Below are 15000 nucleotides of genomic sequence, written 5' to 3' on the forward strand. Positions count from 1 at the left end.
GATGTGCAAAGAAAAGGAACGTTCTCGTTGCATGTTACCGTTTGGTGAGCCACATCTGTAAACTCGTCTCTTGTTAAAGTATGGGACGTTGTTGATGAAAACAAAAAAATTGTTATCGCATACCGACGGCACGCAGACGTTTGCAGACTTGTGGCCAACGGAATCTCTTGTAGCGAACGAGACGTTTCGTAAATGAAATGGATTGAAGATTGTAAAGATAACTAAAAGCAATGCAATTGAACATGAACGAATCTACTATGTCTTTAAAATAAAACTAAAATCATTCCACGAAAAGCGTACGATTCAGGATGGAAAAAACAGAGATACTATATATATGTAGAAGTCGTTGTCGCCGATCGTAGATGACCAACTAGTTAAAGCTAGGAGTTAGTGCCCGTTAGACGTATCTCGAAACAGTGAAACGGAAGCTCTCTTTTTATGCTTATTTCTCTCCTTGGAATGCTTTTGTGTGGAAGATGAACCCCGAAAGGTGTGTTGAAAGCAGATAGAACCATTTGAAATAGTTGCTAAATTGGAGGAATACTTTCTCAGCAAACAAAAAATGCATTCCTCATTTTCTTTGCGCTACACAAGTCTTTAATTCAAAGTCGGCTTAAAATTACTTGGTTTTCGATTACATTAAAATTGTTTAAAGGTAAAGTTACTATTATTGGAAACGTATTTTATCTTTTCTGTGATACAGACTACATACGGATGAATAGCATAACAAACAGGCATATCAACGGGCTATTTAAGTTGGAGTAACAATTGCAAAAATAATAATAAAAAAATCAAATTGTAAGTACTCGGGCATAAACGATGTTAAGCTCTTATTCTGGCTAGAAAGGTCTCGGATAGTTATATCTTTCACTGATCGTCGGGCTCGATTTGTTGGGCTGTTTGGCAAAACTAAGGATTAAAAATTGTCTAACTGGAAAATGCTATCTCATGCTCTTGTAGCATTGATGTGAAGCTAGTCTTAACGATTTGGGATCTGACAAAATGTTTAGGTGTAATGTGAACAAAAAAGAAATCAAACCAGGATCAACCATTATCGGAAAATGCAGTATTACCGCAAGCTTGATTCACGTGAAATTGGAAACATTAAATTTCATCCCTTTCTCGAATCGAATGGAAATCGATGCCATCTTTTGTTTATCTTCTTTCTCGGGGGATTCACCGAAACACCAAGAATAATGCTTCTGATTGTGCGCTAGGAGGGAATAAAGAACACTTTTGAATAGGTGAACAGAACAGTGAACACAAGTTTGAAAGACGATCGTTGATGAAGTGAAATCAAACAATCTTGTTTCAGAAGGCTGTAAAGTAAGCACGGCTTCTAGCATGAATGAATGTACAATGCACTCTAATCGAAAGGTAATTCAGACAAGCTTGTCTCACAAAATGAGGACACGAGATTCCTCTGAGTACGTATGTGAATCATAGCATGTCTTATCGATGACTGATCTCGTGAAAATTGGCACTTGATCCACGCTTGAATCACGTTATGTTACAAAGGGTACAATCGCTCCGCTTATTCGCCCTTTCTTCCGCAAAGCATAAGAAACCGACGGGACATAAAATCCAATGATTTGGGAGAACAAACAGCAAGGATTGTGAAACAAACACTAACAGGTAGCGTGATAGTTCAATTGTGTTTTATATATGTCCATGTCGATTACAAACAATCTTGCGGATAATCTTAGATAAATGAAATCGAAGGCGAAACTGTTACAGTACATCAGATCCTTTGCAGAGTAATGATGGCAAAAAACCTGATAAATGAATACATGAATTAATTATAAATACATTAATAACACTCGGCACAGATTATAGCGCGACCATGAAAATTACACCCAAAATGTAATAATTTATTGTATTTAAAAGTGATACTCTATAAAGTTTTAAAATGATGCTAACAGAAGATCGTATTTGCTGACGTGGTGATGAGAAGTTTAGAAGTAATGATATCCGAAATCCGGCGTTTGTGTTACTCAATCCGATGTTGTACTTTGTCCAGCATCCTCAAGTACCTTCAGTTGGAATCCGAATGAAAAAGTGAAACATTTTACAACCTGCTCGGCTATTATCGGTAGTCGCGTATTAACAGACAACCCAATGGGCCTCAGGCCGTTATCATAGGCGTCAACGGTAATGGTGTTCAATTGTTTGGTTATGATAAACAATCAATTCACATTATCGTCCAGTTGATGGCCCACACACACACACACTCGGTCGAGTGTTTTACCGCTGTTGACATATGTGGTCATTTGGTGGCGCAAGTAGCACATTTAAAACTGCTTAGAGGAGTAGTAGGAAGTGTTGCTTCCATTTCCAGAGATTGAAGGTAACATGCTGTGCTAGTATAAGGTTCGTTCGCTATGCTTGTATGCGCTGTCGCACTAATGGCTGATAGACAAGCACCGTCTTCTGCCTGACTAATCGAGATGGAGAATCAGCACACGCCAGGTGGTTTGTGAAATACTCGGTTCGAACTGTCCCCCCAAGCGTCGAACGCGTATCGTTTAGTCCAGCTGAGGAGTTCGTAGCTTGGGCTAGCTTGTGCATCTCGATCTCAAAGACTCACAGAAAGATACACTTACACTACGTCGCCTTATTCCCATGTGCCTAATTTTCACGGTGGCCATTTTTAACAGACCAGTGCTAAACAGGTGAGGAGTCCAAACCGATATGTTGGCTACAAATTAGAACAAAAGGAATCAGCGTTGGAACTGACTTCGGACTCGAAGGGGAGCGACTGATTTGTGCGTTTCGATCAGAGCTAGTCCTCCGGCCGCAAAGATAAGATAATGATACGAATCACTTCAAAGAATTTCAAACAAATTTAAACGATCAGGGATTAGCGAGCTCGCCGTGGATCATTTTCGTATCTTATCAGGTATGCTTATGAGTGTAATAAAGCTAATATCGAGTGTACGCCTTTTGTGAACTAGTGAAACGCTTGTTTAAGCTCGCAAGGGCCGCGTCGAAGACCCACGCCGCACGGTAAACTATGCTTTGAACATTCCAAGTGGCGTGCTCATTGCGGTTAGCTTCACATCGAGTGGTTTCTCTATCAACGTTCCGATGGTGACATTCAATCCGAGTCCATAACGTGGCATCGATGAGGAGGAAAAAAATAAATAAGATACGTGACGATTGTGATGCGTTACCTTATTCGTGGTCTCGGGTAGGATTTCAACTTCGAACGCACAGTGGGTCAAAGTAGTTGGAAATGTAATAGGGAACTATTGTTGTTGCATCAGTACCACACCTACCATCCATCTTTTGCTATTTTAAATAATTTATCTTGATTTTTTGGAAATATGTTAGTGTATAACAGATATTGTGAGTGAGTAACTTGGACACAGCGAAGAGTGGATTCACCTGTGAGCGATTCAAAAAGACGACGGTGCTAACAAATCTGCGAGGTCACTGCGAGCGGACACGAGCGGAATGCAACAAGAGGGTTCGTCATCGTTTATCAGGCGGCAACATGAGCCGGCAAGGGCGGAGGGTCCGTACCGGGCCATCGTGGAGGAGAAAATCCCTTTCGTCGATTCAGATCACGGCGACGAGTGGCTCAGGGCTGTCGATCGATCGAGCACTGGCGCGACTGGTAGTAATCGGTCAGTCGTCGGCGAGGACGATATGATGACGGAGAGCCAAGAAAATCTTGCGCGGGCATTTGTAAGCCGTGGAGGCACCGGTGGCCCATCACTGGCTGAACGAAGAATGCAGGGAAAGCTTAAAGTGTCCATCGAAAACAATACAGCTGAAGATAGGTAAGGAAAATTGTGAAAATAGTCAAATGTGCAATCAAGTGATAGCAGGAGTCCGGCCTTTTTTGCTTAGCGATCTCTCTGACGAAGCCAGAGATGAGGCGAGGGATTTAATATCCACGGAAGAACGGTCTAGGGGACTACGTCGAAATTCCATTTCTCTGCCGTCACTGAACGTGAACGATCTGCAGAAAATCGAATCAATTGCCCAACAAGAGATAATGGTGAGTATCAACTACTTCAATTGTTCTTTGTTTTGCAAACATACAACAAGACGAATAAGCCATCAATTATCATAGTATGAACATTTTAAGAATATTGGCATTTTCATGTGTAGTTTTCCATTCAAAAAACGAATGCAATTGATTGTACAGACGACTACTTATCGCGTGATGGTACTCCAATATGGCTCAATGCCATGATTATCACAATAAGTGCTGTGATTACTTAAACCCTGTTGCACGAACTACGGCTTATACCCACGAGCAATAGTTCTAACTCATTTTCTGGAATCGCTCAACCATACATACTACTTTTACGTCACGATTGTCAGCGCGGTGGTTCCATTGTACTGCTCGGTAATTTGTTGGCAAATATTGAGAGCATCCACGACCGATTCGTCTATCAAATAGCCCCATTACCCTTTAGATCTTGGTCGCTAATCGAATAACAAAGGCACCTCGGAAGGCTGATGGGATGATATTTTCATTACTAATTATGTTACTTCGAGCTCAAACTTGAACGGCATCACATCGCCGGTTTGATAGGGCGAAATTATTTTTTACTTGATTTGATTTAATACAGCGAAATATTTTATTGTAGGTCGAGGATGAGAGCAGCACAACTTCTTACTCCGATGGAACGACAGCAACACCCGACATACCGCTGTCGGCCAATAAACTGAAACCAATGTTACATTTCAACGACGAAAGCAGCAGCGATGAGGAAGTCAAAATGCCGACCAGGTATACTTCAAAATATGTCGTAGATAAGAAATTGAAGAACGATTGCATCAACCTTTATCCAGTGATACTGCAGCTCAGTCATAAATACGCCATGTTTATCAAATATCGCAAACGTGAGGAGTCGCCGATAGAATGCTATTCTGCAGTGGCCACAACACTTGCTTGATATTTAATCGTACGGCAAACGTTTTTGATTAGTAAGCAGCGTGCCATCTCTTTCACTCTGTCCCTCAACATCAAAAGGATTACCTCGAACGGCAACGCGTGTGATCAGAGTTTATACGAGTGGTAGCCAGGCCTATCAATACAATCAGCAGTCTTCTAATCGATGGTGATAGGGAACGACGTGTTCCTTTGGTGAAATCTCAGCTTTTGCACGATTCTCTTGTATAGTTTAAATTAAATTAATACGTTTTAACTCTGTTAATTGTTTGGGTGTTTTAAAATGTGTGATATAGTGGTTACACCACCGGTTAATGAATCTGAATCGGAAATCTTTTATCCTGTCTTGGAAGCTAAATACGCTACCTTTAGTCACTTTGGCCAAGATGGGTAAGATGTTAGAAAAGTTACTTAACAAAAGATTACAAGAATTAATAGTGACACTGACCAGTTACTCTCTACGAAGTTCAAATACTCTACCACACTATCATGTTATGAAGTGTTTATGGCTTGTGGAATCATGACCTATACTGCCGCTATAGCCTTCGATCGGCGGTTGCGACCTTCTAGCGTTCTATGGTTTAACTGTGCGGTGTATGACACATTGGATGTTCATTTAATACGTTAGCGGTTGTGTACTGCACATGCAGATAGTGCAGTCGATGCAGAATTTTGTTTAACTTAAGAACGCCTTCATTCGAGAGGATCTCTCCGTGCTGATCTTTGCTGAGAGATTTCTTGACTGCGTTGTTCATTTTCGATCTGCTCTCCGCGAATCCGCTCGCGGGAAGCTTCACGCGAGAGACACTAGGAAAGTATTATCTACTCACAGGCCACGGCCTGCAGCCTTCTGATCGTTTGATGACTTACAGTCATGGGTGTGGTTATGAAGTTCAATTTACCCTTGTGAAATTTGTTAAATTTTCTAAATGAAAAATGAATGTGGCTTTGTGAGGAAATGGTTAAACGTTAACCTCCCCAGGTCTTATCGAGTTACAATGGCGGTAGATATTTACTTTCATGTTAATTTGTTCGTCACTGTACACGCCGACGCGGCCGCGGAAGTCGTTCCAAGGTGGTCCATGTTTCCGACGACAACGACTACACAAATAAACAGCTGGGCCGGCGGGTTACTTCGATCGAGGCAATTCCACTCCCGCATTTGTAGTGATAACGTTCGCGTGGTCGTACGCACGCTTTTAGCGTTGCGCTGTGTAGGCCAGTTCCCGTAAACGTAGTAAAGGAAGCGATTGTTTCAGTTAAGGAAGGTTGTAGAATTGCCACGGAACGTGTAGATAAGCGTGAAGCGTGAAACTAGAACTTTTCATTCTTATACAACATTTCCCCTTTTCCGTGGCTGTGCTTATTTCGAATCTGTGCAGGAATCTATTCCGGACCAAACGACGATCTTCCATTGCTCCGTTGCCGGCACTACGGTTGAATGATAAGGAAATGATGTCCAACGACTTCGATACACATAGCGTGCTGAGCAATCAGGCGTCTATCACCAGCATCAACTCACTGGCGAGCTTATTGAAGGAAAAAATGCAGGTAAGTTTGTAGGTCATTTCAAGTTGTATTGATTTTTTTTGCAACAACTTAAAAAGCGACACTCCTTGAGGAATATCGTGGGATTTGAAGAACTAACCGGTTTTTGAATGAATCGGTAATTCCCAATACTGTGAACGCCGGGGATTCCTTGTCCCAGAGGTATGAGAGAACGCGACTGCGTGCGAACGTCGGTGCATCATCTCGCTCGGATGAGTCGTCTTGAGTTTAAGTGAAGCAAATTAGAAAATTATCGCGAGCGTCGGCGGTCTGATATCGCGGTGAGTCGCGAGTAAACGGCCTGTTGGGGTTGGGGATATGAACTTTCGGTGGGCAAAGAGCGACGCGGCTTCAATATCCAGCATGAAGATTGTTTTGATGAGATAAGAAAAAAAGGTGCCAATTGAGGGACGGAATAGATGGTGCGTGCGTGCGGTGCGGCAATGCGGTTAAATTGAACCCTTTATCGCACATAAGGCTTTTTTCTGATTGCACTTTGGTTTGTTGCAAGATATGGATACATTTGTGAATGACAATCGTATACTTTCCCTTTTGACCTGAATAATAAAACATTTTTGGGCGATTGATAGCTTAAAACACATTTATTTGGAGTTGCTTACACACGCACAAGTATTATCAAAGTATACCGGTTATGCAAATGTCTATGATTCATGCCGCCTACTTGCCAAGGTTAAGCTGACGCTCTACATCCTTGATGAATCGCTCCGGAACCTGACTTTCCTTCATCATTTTGATTTTGTTGGCGATAATAGTTTTGATATTTCTGAAAAAGCAAAGTATTGTCTCGATTATTGGCATGCCCGGTTTTTCGAAATTGCATCTCGATTGTCCATACTTATCGCGTTTCCTTTCGGATTCCAATAATGCTGCCTGTTCATTGCGCGCGATTCTCTCCTTTTCGCGACGCTCCTGATCCTTGAGATTCATTTGCTGGATAATCTCCTCTCGATATCTTTCGCGCAGCTTCAGTTGCTTCCGCTTCTGGTTCATCTCTTTGGTCTCTTCCTCCTTCAGCTTTTCGATCGTTTTCTTATGCTCCAGCTCATCGCGGGCTAGCTGCATGGCTCGTTCGGTTTTCTAAAAAGCAAGGACATAAACATTATGCGAAACGATGTTGCTCGTCGATGTGGCCGTTCGAGGACACATACCACCGCCTCCAACTGGGCTGCCCGTGCCACGGCTAGCTGCTGTTCAAGTTCCTTTTTCTTGATCGCCGCTTCTTTCTCGCGGCGACGAAACTCACGCTCGATGTGCTCTTGTCCTCGCCGAAGGTCCATATCGTTTCGCTCCGATTTGGTGTCAAGCAGCTTCTGTTGAATCTTCAGCATTCGATCATGTTCCTTTTCGCGTACCTCTGCCGCAATTTTGCGTTCAAATTCCAACTTCTTCTGTCGCTCCGTGCGCTGGCGCATGTATTCCTGTATTTTGAGCTCCGCAATTCGTTGTTCTTCGAAATCGACCTGCTTATAGTAGGCGGAGAGCTCGTAGGCTTTCTTGAGACCCTCGCGAACTTCATTTACGCGATCATGGCGATCCTTTTCCTTCCGTTTCTCTTCCTCGGCGATCGCCATCTGCGCCTGCTTTAACACGCGAGCCTCCTCTTCGATGCGTTCCGCTTCCTTGTGGCGTATTTTCTCTCGATCGAGCAGCTGGTTACGGATTTCCTCCGAATGCTGCGTGGTAAGCACCTTGTTAAACTCCCGTTTTTTCTCCTCCTCCTTCAGAGCCTTTTCATTCTCCTCCAGCATCATCTTTTCCAAACGGAGTTCTTCCGCCCGTAGCTCGCGTTCGATTTCCTGCTTCTCCGCAATCTGTGCATCGCGAATTATGTGGCACTTGGCGGCCAGAATGATGCGATTCGCACGTTTAACTTCCTCCTCTTGCTCTTGCTTGGCCAGAAAGGCTCGATCAATGATTTTCCGTGGACTCGTATCCGAATCGCGATCTCCACTCCCATCGTCGAGTATATTGCCCACCTTGCCCCCCTTTTGCTGTCTTTCGCGGTCGATCTCTTGCAGACGTTTTTTACGCTTCTCCGATTCTTCAAGCATTTTCTTCTTTTCGATTTCATTAGCTTTGAATTCCGACAGCCGGTCTTCTAACGTTTTCAGTTTGGCTTTGTCCTGCATCCGCTCAAAATCTTCTTTGGTCCAAAATGATGGATACACGGAATTGTCGGAGCTAGGAATGAGGAGATTACGAATGTTGTCCTTGTTCATGATCCGCACTACCTTTTTCCCCTCGTACGGGTCTTCGCGCTGCAAATGGATTGGTCTCCATCGCAGCATAAGATCGCACTCCTGGGGACTAAAAATTGGGAAATTTACTCAAAACTGCTAGTGCGCAGCAAACCGAGAAGCAATACTTACTGATGGCGATTGTAGATTCCAGGACGATGCTGTTTCACCGGCAGATCGTTAACGTATGATGATTTAGCCTGAGATTTTACAAAATTTTTCGAAGGTTTAGATTGAATCGGCATTTCGAGGATATTATTATGGATCTTGAATATGTGTCGCACGCAGATTTTTGCGTTTCTAACGCTGGAACGCTGTTTTCCAAGTATGATAACAGTAGTTTCCGTTTAAACTGCCGCTGAGAAACTGATGTTTACTTGGGTTGCCAAGAGTTCTTGAAAGTTGCTAAGGAACACCGCAGCGTTTCTAGTGAGCAACGACGAGGTATCCTAGATCCAACCGTTGGCGAATGCGTTGAATGCGTTATGGGGTGAGTACACCCGGAACACATGGCAACCGGGCGTACCTGGTGGTTTTGTTTAGAGGTGTGCATGTATAGTTTTGGAACGGCATTTGATTGATCATCGCAAAATGTGTGAAAACGTGATGTCCGTTGTCGTTTAGCAGGTGGATAAGCAAACAGCCCAAATGGATTGTTCAAATCATTTGTTTGCCTGCATACCTGGCGAGTGAATAAAGGGGGTCGCGAAATGCCGTTGATTTAGGCTTTTGGAGTTTCAGTTAATCGTGAAGTAGGAACAGAACCACACGCAAAGTGCCGTCCGTTGCAGAATCGGTGAAAATGGTTGCAGGACTGATAGGAAAAGCCGAAGCTTCGTTGGAAAGTTTGAATAATATTGAAGATTTCAGTGCTAATGCTGCAATAACTACATTCGTCTTGGATAAATTTGAATGTCCGACGGATTCGCAGCAAAATGAATCGCGTACATTGCAATTAAATCGTAGAAGAAAAGTTTCTGTCTGTTATGTGAATAGGAACAAACACTCGATGTCCCAATCCCGATTTTGGTCAGGATTAAGGCAGGTATGAAAAGTGTCGCAAAATATCGTTTAACAGTATCAATTATTTGACGTCATCATTTATGATAACGTATGCAAATTCGTTTGCATCGGAGCAATGTTGACAAAGCGTGTTGAATCCGTGGATTATCATCATTGGTGCTGGCTTAATTGCATATCGTCTCAGCACATGAATGGATTGTGATTATCGTCGTTTGGTAGGCGGGAAAGACGCTGTGGTTGGGGAGCTCCAATTAGTAAAGACCAAATAAGCCTTAGTGTGTGTTCTGGCTAAGTTCTTTATCTTGTCGCAAAAGATAAGAAGCAGCTACCTTACCCTGGGTAGTGTCGGTTCGTGTCAAACAGTTCGTGTCACGATGATTATCATACCGTTTCTTTTTTCTTCTTTTTTTTGCTTTACCAACAACAGAATGTGCCCGCCATAATACGCAAGAAAAAGCGTGAAACTAAAGACTACAAGTTGCGTGCCTTTGTGGGATTTCTGTTTCTTGTGATCGTTTTTCTAGTAAGTATGCGGAAGATCTTAATACCATTGTGGATAGTATTACTAATCAATTCGTACTCGAACACATTGCAATAGGTGGGCTATGCATACGTTATGTACAACCAGAAGCTGCTGTCGCGATCATACTTTGAGAGTATCAAGTTCCACAAGAAAACGCGCAACTTTCGGCTTCTGGATGGCAAAGGAGCGGATCTTTTAACGGGAACATTGGGTAAGACGCTACCGATCGAGCAACCCTACAACTGTTTGCCACACGATCTAAAAGACGATGGAAGCGTTTGCTACGAGTGGAACTCCAAGGCTCGGCTGTACATGAACCAAGTGAAATCGCCAAGTCCCGATATCAAGTGTTACTCGTTTCAATGGGAAGCTTTGTTGGACGGTCTTTTTCCGACCGATTGTTTCGATGTGGGCGGTGACCGTGGTTTCTGGTACGGTGGAGGCATTACCAAGGGTAATGACTATATTTTAGGCAATGCTTCGTTTACGAGCAGTCCCTTCGTAACCGGTGATACGAACATGCACCAATGGGGTAATGCAGTGAAGCGTTATTTCTTAAACTCGAAAGGAGTCGCCATTCAGGTGGACGAGAGGACACCGCTGTACGTAAGCGTTAACTCGGAAGCCGCCAACAAGATATGTCTGCAAGGTAGAAACGATCAGTTTGCTTTCGTCAACAAGCAGTCCCGCTACCCACAGCTGAAGTACACGATCTGCAGTGGACCGGACATGAAATCGCTGCACAATGGTTTGATGCAGAAAAGTCTGTGGGATGGGCTGACGGAAAAGGATAACGACGTGATCAAATCGTTACTTCGAGAACCAGTCTGGCAGATACCGGCGTCTAAGCAGGAACATCTTACGGAAACGGCGATCTACAACTACACGGAGAGCATCATTGCCCTTGGATACCTTCGCCTGGGGCACATTCTCGTGAATGAGTTTTGGCAGAAGACTATCGGCGACTTCCGGCTAGATGCGGAACGGTTTGCCACGTTAGATGAGACGGTGAACATTTTGCATCGACGTGGTTTCCGTGTTTCCCTCACGATTCAACCGTTCATCAGTACGGAAAGTAGTAATTTCCGTGAAGCGGTCGCCGGTAAATTGTTGATCTACGAGCGTGAATCCGAGCGCAGCATCCCGGCACTTACACGATACAAGAGCACGACAAGTGCGGGAGTGCTTGACGTCACGAACAACGCATCGATACCGTGGTTGGCGGAGAAGTTGAAAAGAATTTCCGAAACGGTGGAAATCGATTCGTACTTTTTGGATTTTGGAACCGCATTTAACATCCCACGGTATTACCAGTGCGCCCATACGCTCGTCAATCCGGATGAATTCAAAAACTACTTTATGGAACGTTTCGAAGGCACGCTCAGCATCTTTGGTGTATCGAGTGCCGTGATGGTTCCGCGTCCACCGGCCTTCTTGAGTCTGCCGCCTGTGAACAGCTCGTGGAGCGGTCTGCAAACCATAATCCCGACAATGCTTTCATACGGCATCATCGGGTTTCCCTTCCTCATGCCTGGTCCAGTAGGCGGTGACTTTGTGCTTCCGACACAGCAACTGAAGAAAATGTATTCATTCTACGAGTTCGAGCTACCACCACTGCCTGATAAGGACCTGTACGTACGATGGCTCCAGTTGGCCACCTTCCTACCGGTGCTTCGCTTCACTCATCTCCCTTCGGAGTATCGCGACGAATCGGTCACGGCTATCGCGAAGGAACTGGCCAACATACGACAGACGACGGTAGTGCCCATGCTGGAACGCTACGCTAGCGTTGCCATGGACGATGGATTACCCATCATTAGACCGCTGTGGATGTTGGATTCGACGGATGTAAACTGTTTTTCCATTAGCGATGAATTTTCCATCGGCGATGGCATGATTGTCGCACCGGTGCTTACGAAAGGGGAAACGGTACGCGAAGGTAAGTGCGCTGCTGCCACGTTGGAATCGAAGACGTTTAAACGAATGCTTTACCTTTCTTTCTTCTGCAGTGTATCTACCGCAGGGAGTGTGGAAGGATGGAATTGATGAGTCACTGCGTAAGGGAAGCCGTTGGATTCACAATTATCACGTGCCTCAAAATAAGGTGGCCTTTTTCATAAAAATGCCCGATAACACTCGCTTCTAGGCCGCAGGAAGTAATTGGTTGGCTAGTGGTTAAGGATTCTTTTGCGCGATGCACTCCCAGTCGTGATCCCCGCAATGCCATGGCCTCTAGGCCAGAGAAGAAAACGAAAAAGTATTTATTTTATTAAATAGTGTTTAATACATCCAAAATACATACACACACACACTGAAACACACGTACACACTTCATGATAATAAACCGCCACTTATACCGCCATACAAACTGCTCAGGGAAAGCTCATCATTCTCGTTGGCTCGCTGTTGCTCGTGAGCGGTTTTTGTTTTGTACTGATAATTTAATCCCGAAGCACCGGGCTCCGACACGCAAATGTAACAATATGAAGCAGTACAATGAATGTTAATATAACATATGCCTTACTTCGGGCGCCGTGATGCGCCACCGGATCGTAGCTTCAGATGATGTTGCTGACTTCATAGTCAGCCAGTGTTGAGGGTGAGGGAAGTTCTGGAAGCAAAGTGGTGCTTTGCTCGGGCCCGACGGTACCCGCCGATTCGGTCACATGGACACTCTTGATGTCCTGACAGACTGGCAATCCGTCTCCACATGGTTCATGGTCTGGTGGGCGCGGTTTATTGTCGCAGTACATATCGGGCCTTGCATTGGAGTTACTATCGACGCAGAGAATCGATCTTCGGCGTGCAGGACCGGGCTCACCGGTCTTAGTACAGGTCATTGGACACAGTTGCCATGGTCCTACCCACCAGTTGAACGGACACGGATCATCGTTACAATCGCGCACAATCCGTTCGTGCCGCTTGCCGTACGCATGCCGAACGCATAGTTCTTCGTTCACTGGACCTTTGCCTCGGTGGAAGCAAATCGATTCACGGTACTGCTGCCCACCACCACAGGTCGCCGAGCAAACTGACCATTCCGTTAGCTTCCAGTAGTAGATAGATTGATTGTGCGCGTTGTTCGAAGGAAGTGTATACTCGAATCGTATGCCAACGTGGTTGTGTTTCTTTTTGATAACGACCTGTGGGATAGTAAAATAGACGGGATGATTAAAGAACTGATTTTGCTGATAAAAGCACGTGGCGATACACTTACGAAGATGTTAATATCCTCCATGATGGGTCCCGGTATTTTCAGACGTTCTTGTTCATTCTCGCGCTCGTAAAGGCACAAGCTGCTAGCCACTTCGTACTCGCCAGGAAGTTGAATAAACCTGAAGCAAGCGGAAGCGATACATTGAAAGGTTTTATACAAAAAAAAGTGAAATGGTGTGGCTTACTGGTTGCAGTTCAAGTAGCATTCACTGCCGGTAGCTTTACTGACGCCGATAAAGTTTTTCGAGGGCGCTAGTTCCTCGATCCGAACATTTCTCGCTCCTAAGGGTACCATCAGTACATCCTGCACGCCGTCGGTGGTGTTTAGCTTTTTGGCGATTTCTCCTTTCTTCACGTAACACGTGTCTCCAGCACCCCCACAAATACCGCAGCGATCTTCGGTCGTGTTGGAATCTACGACCCAATCACAACCAACCCTCCGACAGATGCCTCCGATGCACATATCGTTCGTACCGAGATTGCAGAGCGTTCCATCAGCGGCAGTATCCCCGAACGGCACAATCATGGTGTCCTCCGCGTTGCTACAATAAAGCTCACATGGTTCATCTAAGGAGAAAAAATGATTCGATTAATGGATAAGACTTATGCTATTGTTCTGGCAGCTTACTTTTATCGAAGTACGGTAACCAGGTGTACTGTTCGCCCTTGATCGTGTCGTTATCATGCGAAGAGCATTGTTGTGCTCGGAAGCTTGGACTACCGATGGGGCACGGCTGCAAGTGGCACGTTTTGTACCGTGCTCGTTCACCGATGCAGAACGTTCCACCATGGGCAGGAGAAGGATGATCACATTCACGGGTTTGCTTTGCAATACCGAACCCACATGTCCGTGAGCATTCACTCCAGGGACTCCAATCACCCCAGCCACCATCAACCGGTGCTGGCAGTTCTTCGACATCGACGCACTTTTGATTCTGGCACCACATCCGGCGACCACAGTTCGTACCGGGAGCGGCCGGTCTCAGCATCGTAGTACAAACCTCATCCACAAGGCACCACAGTTGTGTGCAAATTTCGCCCAGCTTCGAGCATACGGTCATTTCCTCGTCGGTAGAATTGAACTGCAGCCGGCACTGCAGGTCTGCGTTGTACATCGCTCCCGGGGGAAGCTCCGGATATTCGTACTCCTCTTGACTAGGTTCATCCTCTAGACATTTTCCAAGGCCCTGATCGAGGAAGTGTGTAATGTCCCGACGGCTGCAGTTAGACCAGGATACTTGCATAGTGTCCGCTTCAAAGCTCGGTGTCATGATGTGTAGTATCGGACCGATGCGATGATCACAACCGGTTTTCGCCGTATCGTGGTACATTCCGAAACTAGAAACAAAACCATTGATGAAGAGACATGCATTAGTTTGGAAAGACTATCAATAGCGATCCTTTAAACGTGTAGAAATATCTTAAGCTATCAAGGGAAACAGGGTAATGGAATAGCTTTCATTCTACGGTCGCGCTAAAGGATATTTCTGTCTCTAAGAAACTCGCTGCGGTGTGAAGGGATC

At 44.9% G+C, this 15000-nt stretch overlaps 3 protein-coding genes across 9 annotated transcripts in view; 2 read left to right on the forward strand and 1 right to left on the reverse strand.

Moving 5' to 3' along the window:
- The window catches only part of LOC125959767 (sorting nexin-27), a 6129-nt gene extending 4232 nt beyond the window's left edge, over positions 1-1897 (forward strand). Inside the window, exon 5 of the mRNA XM_049692701.1 lies at positions 1-1897. This exon is cut by the window's left edge and continues 145 nt beyond it. The gene's annotated coding sequence lies outside the window, so the exon portion shown is untranslated.
- A 384-nt stretch (positions 1898-2281) lies between these two features.
- On the forward strand, positions 2282-12705 carry LOC125959758 (myogenesis-regulating glycosidase). Of its 6 annotated transcripts, none has more exons than XM_049692684.1 (8): positions 2282-2347; positions 3334-3785; positions 3856-4006; positions 4605-4747; positions 6292-6460; positions 10166-10261; positions 10337-12200; positions 12271-12705. In XM_049692684.1, the coding sequence occupies exons 2-8, from the start codon at positions 3457-3459 to the stop codon at positions 12405-12407; spliced, it is 2889 nt and encodes a 962-aa protein (XP_049548641.1). In that variant the 5' UTR covers positions 2282-2347; positions 3334-3456; the 3' UTR covers positions 12408-12705. The 6 variants fall into 6 exon arrangements, with proteins under 6 accessions (XP_049548641.1, XP_049548640.1, XP_049548639.1 ...); XM_049692683.1 differs by lacking the exon at positions 2282-2347 and adding an exon at positions 2531-2672; XM_049692682.1 differs by lacking the exon at positions 2282-2347 and adding an exon at positions 2801-2899.
- LOC125959756 (A disintegrin and metalloproteinase with thrombospondin motifs 7) overlaps positions 12508-15000 on the reverse strand; it is a 17575-nt gene continuing 15082 nt past the window's right edge. For both annotated transcript variants that reach the window (XM_049692681.1, XM_049692680.1), the window contains exons 10-13: positions 14106-14815; positions 13663-14044; positions 13479-13596; positions 12508-13404 (exon numbers count right to left, since the gene is read on the reverse strand). In XM_049692681.1, coding sequence (XP_049548638.1) covers positions 12820-13404; positions 13479-13596; positions 13663-14044; positions 14106-14815 — 1795 coding nt within the window. In that variant the 3' untranslated portion in view covers positions 12508-12819. The remainder of the gene's footprint in view (positions 13405-13478; positions 13597-13662; positions 14045-14105; positions 14816-15000) is intronic.

Source organism: Anopheles darlingi, chromosome 2, assembly GCF_943734745.1.
Source record: "Anopheles darlingi chromosome 2, idAnoDarlMG_H_01, whole genome shotgun sequence".
Classification (NCBI taxonomy): Eukaryota; Metazoa; Arthropoda; class Insecta; order Diptera; family Culicidae; genus Anopheles; species Anopheles darlingi.

What these genes read in the sequence shown, in the direction of transcription:
- LOC125959758 (XM_049692684.1), top strand. Translation starts at nt 3,457, where the DNA reads ATGCAACAAGAGGGTTCGTCATCGTTTATCAGGCGGCAACATGAGCCG. An exon ending in AACAATACAGCTGAAGATAG is followed by an intron (nt 3,786 to 3,855) that starts GTAAGGAAAATT and finishes TTTTTTGCTTAG; the next exon opens with CGATCTCTCTGACGAAGCCA. An exon ending in TTGCCCAACAAGAGATAATG is followed by an intron (nt 4,007 to 4,604) that starts GTGAGTATCAAC and finishes ATTTTATTGTAG; the next exon opens with GTCGAGGATGAGAGCAGCAC.